The sequence below is a fragment of the Sceloporus occidentalis genome, unplaced genomic scaffold (genome assembly GCF_023333645.1).
Source record: "Sceloporus occidentalis isolate IW3139 unplaced genomic scaffold, rSceOcc1.0.p SCAF_1, whole genome shotgun sequence".
NCBI lineage: Eukaryota > Metazoa > Chordata > Lepidosauria > Squamata > Phrynosomatidae > Sceloporus > Sceloporus occidentalis.
The window spans coordinates 56,723,477-56,740,737 of record NW_028316981.1 but is presented as its reverse complement, the minus strand read 5'-3'; the positions used below and the strand labels follow the sequence as shown (position 1 = coordinate 56,740,737).

General features: G+C 41.2%; 1 protein-coding gene across 1 annotated transcript in view; it reads left to right on the top strand.

Moving 5' to 3' along the window:
• Positions 1–17,261, top strand: part of LOC149321439 (cadherin EGF LAG seven-pass G-type receptor 3-like) — a 107,047-nt gene that overhangs the window by 21,998 nt on the left and 67,788 nt on the right. The window contains exon 2 of the mRNA XM_089521649.1: positions 13,399–14,031. Within this exon, the coding sequence (XP_089377775.1) occupies positions 13,399–14,031 (633 nt within the window). The remainder of the gene's footprint in view (positions 1–13,398; positions 14,032–17,261) is intronic.

The following is a 17,261-nucleotide window of genomic DNA, read 5'->3' as shown; positions in this document are numbered from 1 at the left end:
CTGTGAAGATCTTGTCAGGAACAGCCTTACTTATTAGACCCACCTTTGCTGTTGTTGGCTATTTCTGTCTCCACTAGACCTTGTGAACATGAAAAATCATGTGGTTGTGCCCAACTCTTTTATAGTGATCATGCTGAAGCATGCTTCTGTCCCATCCATTAATAACCACATGGAGAGCAAACACTCATTTAAAAAACTCTACAGTGTGAAGACCTATTGTTTGTGGCAACATGATTGAGGGTAAAACCCAGTGAAACATTTCACAGGTATTTGGAAGTGATGCACCCCCAAGGGATGGAAGACATTTGTTTTTCATAGTGCATGCCTTGGTTCACCACTGTATGTTGTAAATTAACTTACTTTGTTTTGTGATCAATCATTAGAAGGTAAATGCAAGTTTACTTTGCCAAGTGTATCTGAGGAAATCTAATTGCTTGAGGAAAGCTATTGTAATTGCAATGAATATACATTTTTGTTACTGTCTAGTTTAACTCTGGGAATTGGCCTGTTCCTGGGTCAGGCAGGTTCTAGTAGGAAGATCTAGTAGTCCAGATAGTAACTGAAAATCTAGCTAGAGGTAAGCAAACAGACGAGTCCATGGTCAAACCAAAGTTAAATAACCTGTGAGCGATTCAGACCAAGTAGCAGTAAACACTAAGTTAGGCAGTCCAAAGTCAAAGTATGAGGAGGGCAAAGCAGATAATAAGCAAGAAAAGTTCACAAAGAAAAAAAAAAGAGAGAACAACCCAAGGTTAGATACCAAATAAGCAAAATAAGATATGCAGCAGTTTCCAGTATGTATCACCAGCATTTATATCAACTTAACGAAATCTACACAGAGGGATTTATGGCCGGGTTAGCTGCCCCATGCCCATACCTTAAGTGCAGCCACTCCTGGGGTAGGTCTCCCTAAGAGAAAGCTCTTCTCTTGAGGAGAGGTCTTACTGAAGAGGAAAATTCACTCATCCAAGAAGCCACCAGCCTACCCATTCCTTTGCTTGGCATCACTCCCCTGGACTGCTAAGGAATCTTAGGGTCCCTGGTCCACCTTTCAGTCAGCTCTTTGCTATCCTCAGTTTGAGGTAGAGAAAAACCTCCAGAATGAGTTTTCCAGCAGCAGTATAAGAGGAATAGAGTGAGCACACAGGGAAGGGGCTAAACTCCCCATTTCTGCATTGCTTCAGTTCTTCAGCTTAGTAATGGAGATGAGCACCGGCCCCTAAGGTCAGACACAACTTGACAACTTTGTCAACGGGGAATACCTTTACCTTTTAAAGCTTTTCACAGTTGAACAAATTAGAAAGAAATTAAGTGAGGATGTCTTTTCCAGGCTGCAATGAAGTAATGGGAAGCTGTTTGTTGCATTTCTGTCTGTCACCCAGTGGTTAAGGAGGTATGTATCCTTAGTTTCCCCAGGCAGCATGCTTCAAGTTGACAAGCCTTATACTGTACTTGGTACTGTACTGTACTTGGTATCCGCTGGAGTTTGGTTCCAGGACCCCCATGAATACCAAAATCCATGGCGGCTAAAGTCCCATTATATACAGTGGATAGCAAAATGGTGTCCCTTATATAAAATGTCTAAATCAAGGTTTGCTTTTTAGAATTTATATATTTTTGGAATATTTTCAAGCTGTGGATGCTTCAATCCCTGGATAAGTTGAGAAGCCCTGGTAGCGCAGTGGTTAAATGCCTATACTGCAGTCACTCACTCACAAACCATAAGGTTGGGAGTTCAATACCAGCGAAAAGGCTCAAGCTCGACTCAGGCTTGCATCCTCCCGAGGTCGCTAAAATGAGTACCCAGATTGTTGGGGGCAATTAGCTTAGAATTTGTAAACCGCTTAGGGAGTGCTTAAGTGCACTGATAAGCAGTATAGAAATGTACTTGCTATTGCCCAACTCAGTGGCTTTCCCACACTGTCACCCAGTGCCAGGGGGCTCAGGACTTCTGGGGGGCAGGACTTCTTGGGGGGGACTCAAGGCACACTCTCTCAGCCTCAGGCTTGTAATAGCAACCCCCCTCTGATGAAGCTTGCCCATGATAGTTTCACCTTTGGGTCACCAGGAATGACTTGAAGGCGCGCGCGCACACACACACACAGACCCAAGGCACACTCTCTCAGCCTCAGGCTAGCAATTGCAGCTCAGATTGTTCCCACCTTCAACTAGATGCTGCTACTGTTGCTGATCTTATCGAGGATGATCTTTTTAATGTAATATATTGTTACATTGTTTTGCAAAATCATACCTGCAATTAATTAAAATTAACAATAACCTGCCTGCCAGAGCCCCCTACCTTAAAACCAGTTTTGGCGTTCCTCAATACAGTTGTCATATGAGAGAAGTTCCTCTCCCATGGCCCAGTCCAGCACTCTGATCACTGCAGCATGCTTCTTTTGCTGCATATGATTAATCCACAAATATACCTGTAGGTCTCTCTGGAATCCAGGTGACTTTGGTGTCCCATGTGGTTGCCTTTCTGTGATTGTCAGAAGGGGCAATTGCCTTGAATCTTCCCAGATTAACCTCTCCTGGGTCCGCACTGGGCTTGGCAGGCCACTGTCCAGCGTGACAAGTGAAGCGCTAGCCCCCTTTGCATATATTCCCTAACAGACAGGACCCATTTGTTGCCTGCTCTGCTTTGAAGTGGAGGTTATGTCAGCACCACAGGAGATGCTTGCATGCAATTATCTGCCTTTCCACATGGCTGGCAGCTCATACATCCAGAGAGTGGAGCTGAAGAAGAGAATCTTGTGGTGCTGTCCCTGGAACAAGAAGGCCTTCCTCTGCACCATGTTAACAGCTCATGACCCCTCCTGATTTTTCCTGTCAGCAGTCTATTGAGAAAACAAGCTTAGGCAGCAAAGCCCAGGGCTTAGTTTTTGAGCCACTTTTCATGGCCAAGCTTCACCCTGCAACACCAGGAGTGGGAGGCTAATACGCGACTTCCTATAGAAACACAGTTCATTAGCCTTTCTGTTCCCTGCTCTTTCCTTGCCCTTGTTCCTAAATTTATTGCTATCAGTGATGACTGGTGACCACAGTGGATTTGCTCTGGATTTTACTCTGTTAAAAGAGTATACAGGATTTTAAAACCTATCCCCCAAATAGGCTCAGCATCATGGATAACTCCTTATAATTCAGACTAAAACCTGGAACTGATTCACTGCCCCCACTGACATGCAAACTCCCATGCCTAATGATTATCATAATGTGCCACAGAGGCCCATAGTATCCATTGGGGTTTGGATCTAGGATCCCCCGTGGATACCAAAATTTGTGATTGCTCAAATCCCCATTATATACAGTGGGGTAATATAATGATGCCCCTTATATAAAATGCCAAAATCAAAGTTTGTTTTTTTGGATATATATAGTTATATAGTTTGGATATATAGAGTTTGGATATATAGAGTCAAGCCATGGATGGTTGACTCTGTGGATGCAGAATCCATGGATGCTGAGGGCCTACTGTACTTATAAGTGTCTAGAATTATGAAACAGAGCACAAAATGCAGTGAGAAGAGCTCTGTCAGCAGGCTTCCAACCTTGTCTGACTGTTTGTGTGATACACTTTGACTTAGGCGGGCAGGGGAGGTTGCCATTCATTTGTCCTGCTTCAGGTAGTGAAATGTCTTGAGCCAATCCTGTGCTGGCTGTTGTTCAAATCACATGTGATAGTTTCTCAGGAAAACCTATATATGTGAGCCAGTTTCCCAACTCTACACATGGACTGATTGTTCTGCTGCAGACATGGTTCTACTCAGTCCATCCCCACATCTTTCAAGAGCATTCTTAATGTGTTTGTTTGCTTACTTAGTCCCACCATCTAGTACAGGGTTGAAGAGATCAGGTCCTTCAAAATAAGGTTACAGTTTGAAATTCAGCCTAACAGAGACAACAACTGGAGGAAAATAAAGTCAGCAATAAGCAAGAATGCACTATGCATTTATAGTTCAGTTGCAAGAGCTGATTCAAAATCCACTTTATGCTGTATCTGCAGAAATAATCCAGTTTGACACTGTCACAACTGCCATGGCTGAATGCTATTGAATGCTGGGATTTGTAGTTTTGTGAAATATTTAGCCTTCTCTGTCAGAGAACTCTGGTGCCATAATATTATTATTGTTTAATTCTGTTTTAGTACTGGGAATGGGGGGTGGTGGTAGGTCTAGGGTTTGATTTTTTAACTCTATTGTAATTTGTTGTATTTTATTGTTGTAACCCGCCCGGATTCTTTGTGATTGGGCGGGCTAGAAATAAATCTATATTATTATTATTATTATTATTATTATTATTATTATTACAAACTATAAATCCTAAGATTGCATTACATTGGGCCATGGCAGTTAATGCAGTGTCACACTGCATTATTTCTGCTGTGCAGATGCAGCCTTGCCGAACTAAAAAAGGTGAAGATAAGAATAGCTCTAAATGTAATCATCCTGTTGTTGACATAGTAATCACATTTTAACGTGAACCATTTGTATGTTTTAGATAGATTGTATTTGTTTTAATTTGTAAGCCACCTTGAGTCCCAGGTTTTGGGGAAAAGTCAGCATATTGATCATAGTGATCATCACTACCACTACTCTCCGTGCCACCAGGAGACACCCTCCTGATGTGTTGGACTATAACTCCCATCATCCCTTGCCAGCATATTTGGTGAGGACTAGCTTAGATAAACAGAGACATTGCTGATTCTATTACTTTTATCATTGTTCTGTAATGTTTTGAAGTATGGCATATTCTATTTTTGATATTTGTCTCAGACTAGCTCAGATGAAGATATTACACAGAACTCATTGAATACCAAGATGCCTGTTTGCCAATGGAGTGACATGTTCTGACTGTTGTTGGCACTGTGATTCTTCTAAAGCATCTGTTCTTCATATGTTGCAAGAGTGCAGAATCATAGAATCGCTTTGGCAAGAAGTTCTTAGATATGTTAATTTCATCTTAAGAACGATTTGTCTCACTAAACCTTTGAATATTATGATTGGGCATTTTCCAGTTGTATGAATAATAACTGTTTGCAAAGAACTTTTTGGTTGCTGAAAAGGGGGCTATGCATTAGAATTAGAGACCCAGAGAAGAAGCGTAACACCTCTTTGTTCTTTCTCCAGAAGTGACTGATTTGGGCAGCCACTTACACGTGTCTCTAAAAAGAGAAACTACAATAAAAGAAATAACAGATTTGCATAAAAATTAATGTGTATAGATGCAAATCTAGGATTGCTGATGATCACCCCTTTTCTCTTTTCTTGTGCTTCTTTGATTTTTAAACTGGGCTTGAACTTGATGGCTCTCCAAACAAATGATCTCTTCCAGAGGAGGACTGTCCTCAGGCACCCCTTTCCATAGAGGAATATCCTCTGCAAAGCACGGCACATGGCCATCCTATATCTGGCCTGGGCCTACGTTGTTGCTACAATTCTTAGAAATGAGCAACAGAAATATTTTAAAATACACTACTTTTTCAGCAGCACACTTTTTCAGTAGTGTTGGGGTGACATTCAGCATTGTGTGTCCTACAGTACCTCATTTATTTTCATTATTAATAATCTCATTCATATTGTAATTACACATAAAAATCACATTTGTCTTTGTTAGTACTGTACTTTCATATTTTCTTTGTGTTTTCCTGCTTACTTTCATTTTTGTTGTTGCTAGGACCCCCCCCCAAAAAAAACAACAACATTTTGCTCTTTAAAAACATGCTACAACCACAGATAGTAGGAAGAAATCAGCAAATATTAGCCAAAATCATATTTGAAGCTGGAGAAAGGGTTCTCCCAGTACACCTGTGGTCTACCAGTGACCATTTGGGTTGGGGTGGCAAAGCCATAACTGGACACCATCCTGGAGTTGTTATGCAGCCTGGCAAAACTGTTGTGTAAGGAGGTACCAGATGATTCCTTATGCAATGTAAGAAAATATATGTACATAGTTATGCTAGTATGAACTTAAACTGTGCTATCTTAAAGCCACAAGAGTATTCCACTCTCTAATTACTGTTTCCTGCTAGATATTATATTATTTTTCCAGAATTTCTGTAACATCCAACTGTTCCATTTTGGGTGGGGCAGCACTCATTCTTCTCTCTTACCAATTTCTAATCTGGTTTTAAAATGTTCCACTTTCTAAAAGGCCATTGGTATGCCTATATTTCTTTGCGACAATCATGTTTTTGTATATGTCTTTCTTAACTAATCTGAAGACATTTATACCCTTTCTCTCTCCCTACTCCTATTTTTATTGTAACAAGACTATGAAATAGATTAAGCAGAGAAGCTAGGTTTGGCTCAAGGTGACCACATGAGTGTTCTCTAATGGGGAAGCTGGGATCTGACCTGATTTATAATGTGGGTTGGGCAGAGGGGGTGGATGTGAACTGGGAGTTCATAAAGTGGATCTGAGAGAAAGCTGAAACTGGGGACCAATCAGACAAAGGCATTGTGATTTTGTGATATGTATCACATACAGTATGGTGTAGTGGTTTGAGCATTGGACTATAGCTCTGGCGTCTGGGATTCAAATCCCTGCTTGCCCATGAAAACCAGTTGGGTGACCTTAGGCAAGTCACACACTCTCAGCCTCAGAGAGAGGCACTGATAAAAACCCCTCTGCTCTGAACAAATCTTGCCAAGAAAACCCTGTGACAGGTTTGCCTTAGGATCACCATAAGTCAGAAACAATTTTAAGGCACACAACAATAATATAACATTATATTTATTGTTAATCATGCTGTACATATATGTGCATGCATGTGTGCATACACAGACACACAGAATATTGCATTTATTGATCTGCATTTATTGATTTGGATTTCCTTCTTATTTTCAGACTATCGTAAGCTCAGAACATTAACTGCAAAGTTTCTCTGCTTAAAATAGTAGTTTTGTGTATTCTTCCTCATTAATTACTTTTGGCCTCTTGTTACCTGGGCACTCGTCCTGGTTTTCATCTATGAAATTTTAGAGGGTGTGGGACATCACATTATCCTAAAGCAATGATGACTACCATGAGTGAACGCTACTTTCTTCTCCCCCCACAAAAAAATCCCTGGAACAACACAAATTTCAGAGAAGGGTTATAAATCATATGGCCTTTCAGTTGTTGTTGGACTGCAAGTCATGTCAACCCTAGCAAGTATAGCCAGTGATGAGGAATGCTGAGAGTTTTAGTATGGCTGTATCTGGAGGGCCATGTGACTCCCACTCTAGAGCATTCTGGGAAAATAAAATGGCGGCCAGTAGGGTTAGTGCCAACATCAGCTACATACCTTTGGTGCCAGACAAGTATACCCACCTACACTGAACTGGTGATGAATGGTATGAATATTAAAGAGTATACAGAAAATCTATTTATGGTGCCACTTTTTGGATGAATGGAAACAAAATGAACCCAATTCCATTCAGTTTCAAATATGTTCCCCTCACCTCATCCCAAAGTGGACAACTCAGTCATATTTGTATTTTCCGCCTTTACCTGTTTGCTACGGGCAGCAGATGTTTCAGTCCCACAGAGTAGTTTAGAGTAACAGTTAATGGTGGCTGGTCTGAGGGGACAATAATAATAATAATAATAATAATAATAATAATAATAATAATAATAATACTGTTTATTTATAGCCCACTTTTCCAAAGGAGATCAAAGCGGGTTACAACAAGGGTATAAAACGTTGTTGTAATTGTTTATTATTATTCATGATTTTGTTTATTTTATTTACCTGTATATCACACTTTTCTCCCGAAAAGGATTCAAAGCGGCTTACAGCATAAATGAAAACAGACCAGTTGAAAGAGTATAAAGTACAAAAGTTAAAAAGCACTAAATAGTATGTGTGTGCCTCCAAGTCCCTTATTGACTTATAGTGTACACAATGAATTAAAACTGTTTTTAAAACATTATTATTATTATTATTATTATCTATTTATAAAGCGCTGTAAATTTACACAGCGCTGTACATACAATCTTTTAGTTAGACGGTTCCCTGCCCTCAGGCTTACAATCTGAAAAGACACAACACAAAAGGAGAAGGAATGGTTGTGGGGAAGGGGATCAGGTCCAGCAGTTTTTCTCCACCTCAGAGGCCTGGACCAAGGCAGATGGACTGGAGGAAGGGCTTGGCTTCTTAATGGATGGTTAAAAGGAGGCATCCTGGGTCAGAGAGGGGCTTGTTAGAGTTTAAGGTGAAGGCTTTCATGGCCGGCATCCATAGTTTTTTGTGGGTTTTTCGGGCTATGTGGCCATGTTCTAGAAGAGTTTCTTCCTGACGTTTCGCCAGCCACAGATGCTGGTAAAACGTCAGGAAGAAACTCTTCTAGAACATGGCCACATAGCCCGAAAAACCCACAAAAAACTATTAGAATTTAAAACACTTAAAACACTTAAAATACGCAATGCATATTAAAACAGAACACCTAGTTACACATCACTCCACTCCTGTCAACTCAGGCTAAAGACCTGTTTAAAGAAGAAGGTCTTTGCCTGCCAGCAAAATGACAGCAGAGAGGGGCAGAGTTGACCTCCTTCAGGAGGCAGTTCCAAAGCCTAGGAGCAGCCAGCAAGAAGGGTTTCTCATGTCCCTCCCAAAACCCAATCTAAGATTTAAAGAGCTATCCAAAATGCTGAACCTATTTGTGGGATGGCAGCTAAATCCTAGAGCAAATTCATTGCATCACTGACAGGGAAGCCACCAGCCACAAATTGAAGGAGCTATTTTGGCTACCTACAGACAAAACTGAGTTTGTTGTTAGAATATAGGCTCACCAAAGGTGTTAATATAGGACAGCTGAATATCTGGAAGCATCCTAAGTGCTCTGCTGTAGTAGACAGGAGCACGGACTCTGGTTATAAATAGCCTCAGTGGCATCTTTCCATTTTTCAGCTGCAGGGGAGAAAATATGAAATGTGTATAAATAAAAGCACAAAGAGAGCAAAGACATATGGGCTGGAGCGTAATGAGCTGACTTCTTATTCTTCAGAAACTCTTTTTCAGGAGAGGACCATTCCATCACAGTCCTGCCATCCTGGGGCTATTTTTTTTTCTTCTCACCACTGCTGCTGCTGCAGACTTTTAGGGACAGGGAGGAGGAGGCTGAGAGAGAGAGAGAGAGAGAGAGAGAGAGAGAGAGATTCAGTGCATCATGTGGTTAATGTAAGCTTAATGTAGCCTGCTTAAACAGCATCCTTAGCTGCTTTGGATCCCATATTGTTAGAAAAGTGGCATATAGATCAAATGAATGAATAATATGTGACAAATTTTTATTTTGAAATCTCACAATATGGTAACCCTACTCACTGGTGTTACTAGAAGGGTGCAGGGTGATATCCCAGAAAAGGGGTGACACCCAATGGGTCCTTCTCCTGCTGTGCTCCTCCCAGTTTCACTGTGGAACTGAAGGAGAGGGCTAAGTGTGCCTTTCCCAACTTTGATGGGATGGCATGAGGAGACCTCCACCTCAGTGGTGAAAAAGAGTGCCAAGTGTGCCCTTATGGCTGCCACCCCTGGCAGCCCTCCCTCGCACCAGTTGACACCAGGAGTGGGGAATGCCACTGACCCTATTCCTGTGGCGTAGGAAACACATTTCAGATTTAGCTGAAGGGTTACTGAGCTAAGCCATTGGGCCTACTTTTTGCTTTTTAGATTACAGTACTGTGAAATGTAAGTGATATCTGACTTTTAATTTGAGGTTTAGACTAATATATAAATACAGGAAAGCTTCTCTCTATGTATTTGCTTATTTGTTGTTCAGTGAACTGTTGCGCAAACCACAAAACTAAAATCTGGCCTTTGTGTCACTCCTTCACTTTGAAGCAAGAAAATATTACTAAGAATGACTGTATGAAAAAAAAGTGATGTTCTTTATGGTCCCTCTCATACATTTGCTTGAATTTGTGACTTCAGTGCAACCTGCCTGCACCTCACTCCACATGGAAAATACTAAGTCTTTAGGAGGGGAGTGCCTTGGTGTGTGTCAGGTAAAGTGACAAACAACATTTGAGTTAATAAGTCTAAAGATGGAGCATTCTGTTCAGTGGTGAAAGGCAGGGTGCCTTATGCTTATTGTAAAACATTTCTATAGTGCTGTAAATTTCTTCAGTCTCTTGCTGGGAATCAGTAAAACCCACCCCTGTCTTGAAGAGTTTGCAATTGAAAGATATCTTGCAAGGCAACAGATGCTAAGGGTCTGTACAATTCTATATCTGAATTATATTTTGCAGAATTTTCTTCAGGCCATGGAACAGCAACCCTCTGGAGATTGGCAGCTGTTACTAGCAATGAGGTGCCAGTAGTTTCCTTCTCATTTCCCCAGTGCCTAGTTTCACAGTACCAAGGCACTATGCCTATACTTCAGCATAGAAACTTCATACCCTCCAGCTGCCCCAGTTTAGCAGGCACACTCCCAGTTAATCCTCCACTTCCTCAGTTGCTTTTAAAATGTCCCAGTTTCTCTTCTGCTTTCACTTTCCTCCTTTGTCCCCATTTTACTTTAGTTGCTCCAAATTGACTTCAAAGGGTCCTTTGCTGTCTTTAAGGGTGCTGTCATATTGCATTAACTGCAGAATTAATGCAGTTTGACATAGCTTTAACTGCCATGGCACCACCTATGGAATCCTGGGATTTGTAGTTTGTTGTGGTACCTGACAGAGAAGACTAAATATCCTGCAAAACTACAAATCCCAGAATTCCGTAGTATTGACCCATGGCAGCTAAAATGGTGTTAATTCTGCAGTGTAGATACAGCCTAACACATTTACTGTGCCAGGAGCCTCCTGGCTTCCACTTTGAAAATTATTATGGTCCGTGATTATTTTCCCCTTAAGGCCTTAGTCTGTAAATAGCAGCCTCAGTATGTGTGTGTACATGACATGATTTTTATTAGATAAACAGTATAGAAAAAGGGGTTAACACTCTTTTCCATTGCTTCTTCTTCCTGAACATGTCTCTGCAGTTACAGTTGGTTAAAGAGACAGAGAGCTGGGGGGGAACCCAAGCAGAAGATTCATAATTGATCTCTGTGATGTGTGAAACTCAAGAGTTTGAAACTAGCTTAGCCTAGGGAGGTACCGGTAGATCCAGTGGTTAGAAATGTCAGAGTGGAGAAGTTTCAGCCGTGAAACTCGTAGGTGACCTCGGACCAATTACTCCGTCTCAGCCTGACCTACCACACAGAGTTGTAAGATTAAGCTGGGGAGGAGGAGAACCATGTACCCTGCCTTGAACTCACTGGAGGAATGGCAGGACAAAAATGTAGCTAATGAATACATTATAAAAAAAGCCATTCCAGGATCATGGGATTAGGGCCTATTCAAACAGTTAAGTCTGAGGTAATGTTTGCAACGGGAAGGTGGAATATATGAACTTTACCATGGCAGAAGACACCCTTGAAAACTAAACACTAGATTTTCTCTGACATGGTGACTTTGAAGATTTCCCTGAGCAAACCCTTTCAAAGAAACAAACAATCAAATACCTCAAGTGAGGACATTACCCTGTAAAACAACAAAAAGCATCTCTCTGTCTTCACTATGGTATTTAATGAGGGGAATGCCATCTCACTTTTTTACATCCATTATGTCTGAATACTTCTAACAGACTGTATGTACAGATGATATATTTATTATGTTGCAATCTATTTGCATTTTTTAAAACCAATGCAGGCTGGGCTTATCGACATGACAATTTCAGAGCTACGTTCCACTATACATTTTAAGAAACATTTTTTGTTTTGAGGTTTTCTATTTTAAAAGTAGCAAGCCCCCCCCCCCCTCCCTATACCCTTTCTGCTCTGTAGGTTCCTACTATCTGGGTAACTTCAAGCATACTGAGACCCTACATACTTCTGACCTTTTTCTTAATACTTTGGCATGCTTGTTTTCTCCAAACCGCACCACTGCTAGCACCTTATTTGATTTAAAAGTCTGTTCACAAAACCAATTTCAGCTCACTTTGATGTGGTAAATTCAGCTGGAGCAGATCTCTCTTCATGGTGAGCTAGTCTCCAAATCATAGTTCAATCCTAGTTCACCCACAGCCTCCAAAAAACATGCGATTGCAATCACACTGAAACCATCACAACTGCAATTTCCAAAGAGGCAGCAACGTTTGTTGGCTGCTGCAGCACCTTAAAAGCTGACCATTTTATATTAAAAGTATTTATTAATCATGCATCTACCATGTAACCTAGATGTTTCCATGGGGGGTGGGGGTGGTCAATGTAATGCTAGCTGTTTTGAATCTGTGGTAAGGGAATTCTCAAATGCTGAGATGTTTTTAATAATAATTTTTATTGATTTTCACATGTAAGTCAACGAAATTGGTAAACGATACATACAAAAGCCCACCTACACATATAATACATAACCACTACTTCACACCCCACTTTAACACAACATTCACAACAACACAATACATTAAATGTAAAAATGACTTCCCACTTCCTATCTTTTGGTCTATGTTTATCAATAAGCTACATTTCCATGTAACTTAAATAGCAAATTAAAAGGTATCTCTGCTCCTAAGTGTATAAAAAATGATTTATAATTTGAAATCTGCAAATATTGTCATTTCTTCTCTTTCTCAAAAGAGATTCCGCTCTTCCACAAACTATTTATTGATATTTAATAATCACTTTTCTGACCATTAAGGCCCCCAAAGTACAATAAATGGTGCAGACTTCCATGGACTAGAGTTCATTTCATGAGATGCATCATGTCAAATAGACCCAAGTTCATGAAAATGCTTAATAAAATAAATGTTTGTGCTTCCATCGTATTATTGATTCATCATATCAAAATTAAACTTGAAGTTTTAATGGCTCCTCTTAGGTCAGGTATGCACTTTCTCCTTTTTTTCCCTTTTCTTTTTTGGCCTTGTGAACTGCATCCAGCATCAGCTGGGGCACTGGGGCCACATGTGTGTGCCTACAGAGCTCAGAGTATAGGGATGGCAAGGTTTAAACCTCTCTTTCCTGATCACTGAGATCTAGGGATTGCTGCCGGGACTAGAAGTGAAAGATTTGTTGTAACCCACAGTGATTGCCATCAGGTTTGGCTGTTTCTCCTCCATTACTAATGGTGGGAAACACAATATTGGAAACGGGATTGCTGAGATGTTTGCCTCCCACTAAGATTTGTCTCAACCTACCATTATTAGCTGTGAGTAAACAATGATCTTGGAAGCACTGAAACTATGTGTTTCATTAGGATTTTGTGGGAGGATGTGCATGGCTAAGCTGGCTAGAGAATTCTGAAAGGTATTGTCCAAAAACGTAATGTGCCCAAATTCTGACTGCATTATGGGAATCAAGAGGCTTTTTTCCCTTGGTTTCTCTATAACTCAATTTGGGAGTCATTGTTTTAACATCTTCCATGTCCATTCTGCAGATGGGATCCATAGCGTGACAGCCCAGTGTGTTCTGCATGTCATCATCATTACCGAGGACATGTTAGCCAACAGCATCACTGTACGCCTGGAGAATATGTGGCAGGAGCGTTTCCTGTCACCCCTTCTGGCCAACTTCTTGGAAGGTGTGGCCACTGTGCTGGCCACGCCCAAGGAAGACGTTTTCATCTTCAACATCCAGAATGACACAGATGTTGGAGGCCAAGTGCTGAATGTCAGTTTCTCTGCCATGGCCCCCCGTAGTGGCCATTTCTTCAGTTCAGAAGAGCTTCAGGAACAGCTGTACATGAAGCGCATGACCCTGACCTCAGTTTCCATGCTGGAGGTGCTGCCCTTTGATGACAACGTTTGCCTTCGGGAACCCTGCCAGAACTACATGAAATGCATCTCCGTGCTCAAGTTTGACAGCTCCGCTCCCTTCATTGCCTCTCTTTCCACCCTCTTCCGTCCCATCCACCCCATCACAGGCTTACGCTGCCGCTGCCCTCAAGGCTTCACAGGTGACTACTGTGAAATGGAGATCAACCTCTGTTACTCCAACCCCTGCCATAATGGTGGTGTCTGTACACACAAAGAAGGTGGTTACACCTGCATCTGCCGCCAGCACTTCACAGGTAAGGCCTTGCTACTGAATGGTGTCACAGTTGGTTATAGTTAGCGGTGAAGCTGTTTTCCTATGTCTCTGAAGGTGAGAGCTTAGAAAAGTTACTTTTTGGACTATATAGCTCCCAGAATGTCCTTGCTACTGAAAGATTCTGGAAGTTGTCATCCAAAATATCATCTTTTCCAACCTGTGCCCAAGATGAGGCATGTATGAAAAGTTTTGTGGTGAAGAGGACCACTGAGATGGGTTTTTGTTGTTTTGTGCTTTCAATAATAATAATAATAATAATAATAATAATAATAGGATTCAAGTTATTTCTGATATATGGTGACCCTACGGTGGGGGTTTAATTGCCACAATTTGTTCAGAGTGGGTTTGCCTGAAGCTGAGAGAGCGTGACTTGCCTAAGGTCATCCAGTGGGTTTCCATAGCTGAGTGAGGATTCAAATCCTGTTTTTCCAGTGCCCTAATCCGACACTTAGACTCCTACACCATGCTGACTATACCACAAGGGATTTACTGGAGTGAATTTGATTCCTGATTACATTGATTAGAGCTTTTTTCTTGTTTTTATGTTGTTGTTGTTGTTGTTGTGTGCCTTCAAGTCATTGCCAGCTTACAGCAACCCTAAGGCAACCTTCATGGGGTTTAAGGGGCTGAGAATGTGTGACCTGCCCAAGGTCATCCACTAGGTTTCCATGGCCAAGCAGAGAATCGAATCCTGATCCCGAGTCATAGTCCAGTGCTCAAACCACTACACCAAGCTGGCTCCTTGTTTTACTAATATACATGAACATGTGGACCAGGTAGAAAGACACATAGCATACAGACTCTATTAGTTACAGCAGGTATGACAGAATAAACTTTTCTCTCCTCCATACTCTTTGACAATAGCTTGGAATGCCACTATCCCAAACTGATTAACACACTGAAGCCTATACCGGGCTTGTTTCCAGATGACTGGCTCAAATCCTTGCACTAATAAATCAGGGTTGCTCTTCTGTTATTGGCAATGTGCAAAATTGCAGAGCACTAATTTGTTTATCTTAGGCACGGTACAAATTGCCAACAAGTGGCGTACCAGCACTGATTGAAGGGTTAGGGACTGTATGGCAACCGCATGGTCCCTAACCCTAGTACGTGCAGGCAGTGTAACAATGGCGAAGCAGGGCAGGGCCATTAATACGTAGGCACAGTGTCTGCACATTGCCGCGTGGTGCTTACATAATGAGCCCGCCAAAGGCACACTTGTTATGCCGCCCCTGTGGCTTAAAAAAACAGTTTTTTCCGGGTTCTTTTTCCTCCGTAGGGAAGCCGTGCAGTTTGGCGGCTGTGGCTTCCCTCTGGAGGAAATTAGGCCTCTGGCAGGCCGCCCTTTTCGGGCGATCTGTCCCGTGCCTTAGTAAAGTTTACATCCTGCCATAGAAAATTTCCTCTTTTGTTGAGTCCAATTTCTTAATAGCACCCTTTTAACGTAGTGATTTTCAAAATCTTTATGTATGTTTGCTTTTCCGTACCATGTATAGGCATGCCATCCGAATCTTAGAACAAAACCTTCTAAACCAAGAATTCTTTCATTTTCCAAGTCTATCCATTCTGTTGTCCATGTTAAAGCATTGACTTGTTAGTATATTTTTAAATCTGGTAGGTTATATCCACTGTTTTCTCTTTTGTCCACTTATGTCATCCACTTAATTCTTGGTTTCTTTCCTCTTCAAATAAAATTTGTCAGATCTTTTTGCCAAATTGGGAATGTTTTTTTCATTAATTGTAATTGGTACATTTTGAAAAAGAAATTTCATCTTTGAAAGCACCATCATCTTATTGCCCCTGTTCTTCCAAACAGAGACAAATTTGTTTAAGCCCACTTCTTCAAATCTTCTTTTATTTATTTTTTGACATACTTTTTTCAAATAAATCTGCATTTCAATTTTTAATCCAAATACCTAAGTGCTTTAATTTATCACCATTTTGTATTCTGGTTTTATGAGTAGCATTTCTTTTTTTGTCATATTTTTTGCAAGTATCCCTGTTTTATCTTTGTTTACTTTCACTCCAGAGATCTCCTCAAATTGGTATAAAATTCTTTGTAATTTCTCTAACATAGAATAGATATGATACTACAGAGTATATATGGTCTTTAAAAAAAACCCAAAACAAACCCACAATATCATCAGCAAAAGCTGTTGTCCTTTTACTCTAATTCCTCTAATGTCTGAGTCAGTTCTTATTTGTTGTTAAGGACTTCCATTACCATAATAAACACAAGTGATGTTACCGGACATCCTTGTCTGGTTCATTGCTGTTTGTTTGTTTGTTTGTTTGTCTATCTTTGAGGGGGAGCCTGTGCAGCTCATAGAGGGTTCAGGCATTGACTGTTAACTCACTGCTATCCATATCAAGCTGATCATTGGTTAATTTATCCACTGGATGGATAATCAAGAAACAAAGGAGCCAGTCAGGGGCTCCTGGTTTATATAAGAAGAATGAATGAGTAGCTGGCTTCCTAGACCTATCTTGCATCTCCTCCTCTCCATCCCCTGCCCAACAGAAGGAGTCTGAGGCTGTACTTGACAGGAGTGAAAGAAGTGTCTCTGTGCCTGTTTGGCAAAGAGATAAGCAGAGTCAGTGGTAATTAACCTTGAGTGTCTGAAGTGTGAGCCCACATTAGGAGAAGGGTTAATGTGCTTGCTCCCTTGTCACTTCCTGGCATCTCTGCCTTGCTGTTATGCCAATGGACAGGAGCAGAACCAAGAAGCAAAGAAGGAATCCCCACTTTAGAGACTATTGAAAAGTATAAGTACAAGAATCTGCTTTCTACCTGATCAGACTATTTGTTTACCTAGTTCAGCACTGGGTACTCTGGTAGACACATGCTCTCCAGGATCCAGGGCTGGACCAACCAGACCGAGGCAGCCTCCTTTGAGGCAACATGAAAGAGCAGCAAATTGTGAGTTGTTTAATGTATTGTTATGCACCCAGGGAATTGTGCTTGTGGGATTGCCTACCTCAAATACCAAATGAATTGGGCAGCCTTGCTACAATGCACTCTCAAACAGCCATTTGCCATTCCATTTCAGAAGGTAAATAATCTGGGACACTGTTGTCAATGTCTCTCCCTTACCTGCTGCCTGTTGACTGGTGATGCCAGAGACTGGGACCTTTCACACACAAAGCAGTTTATCAGACAAGGGAAATTGGAAGTATAATCCAATGGCAATCTGAACACAATCATGGGGT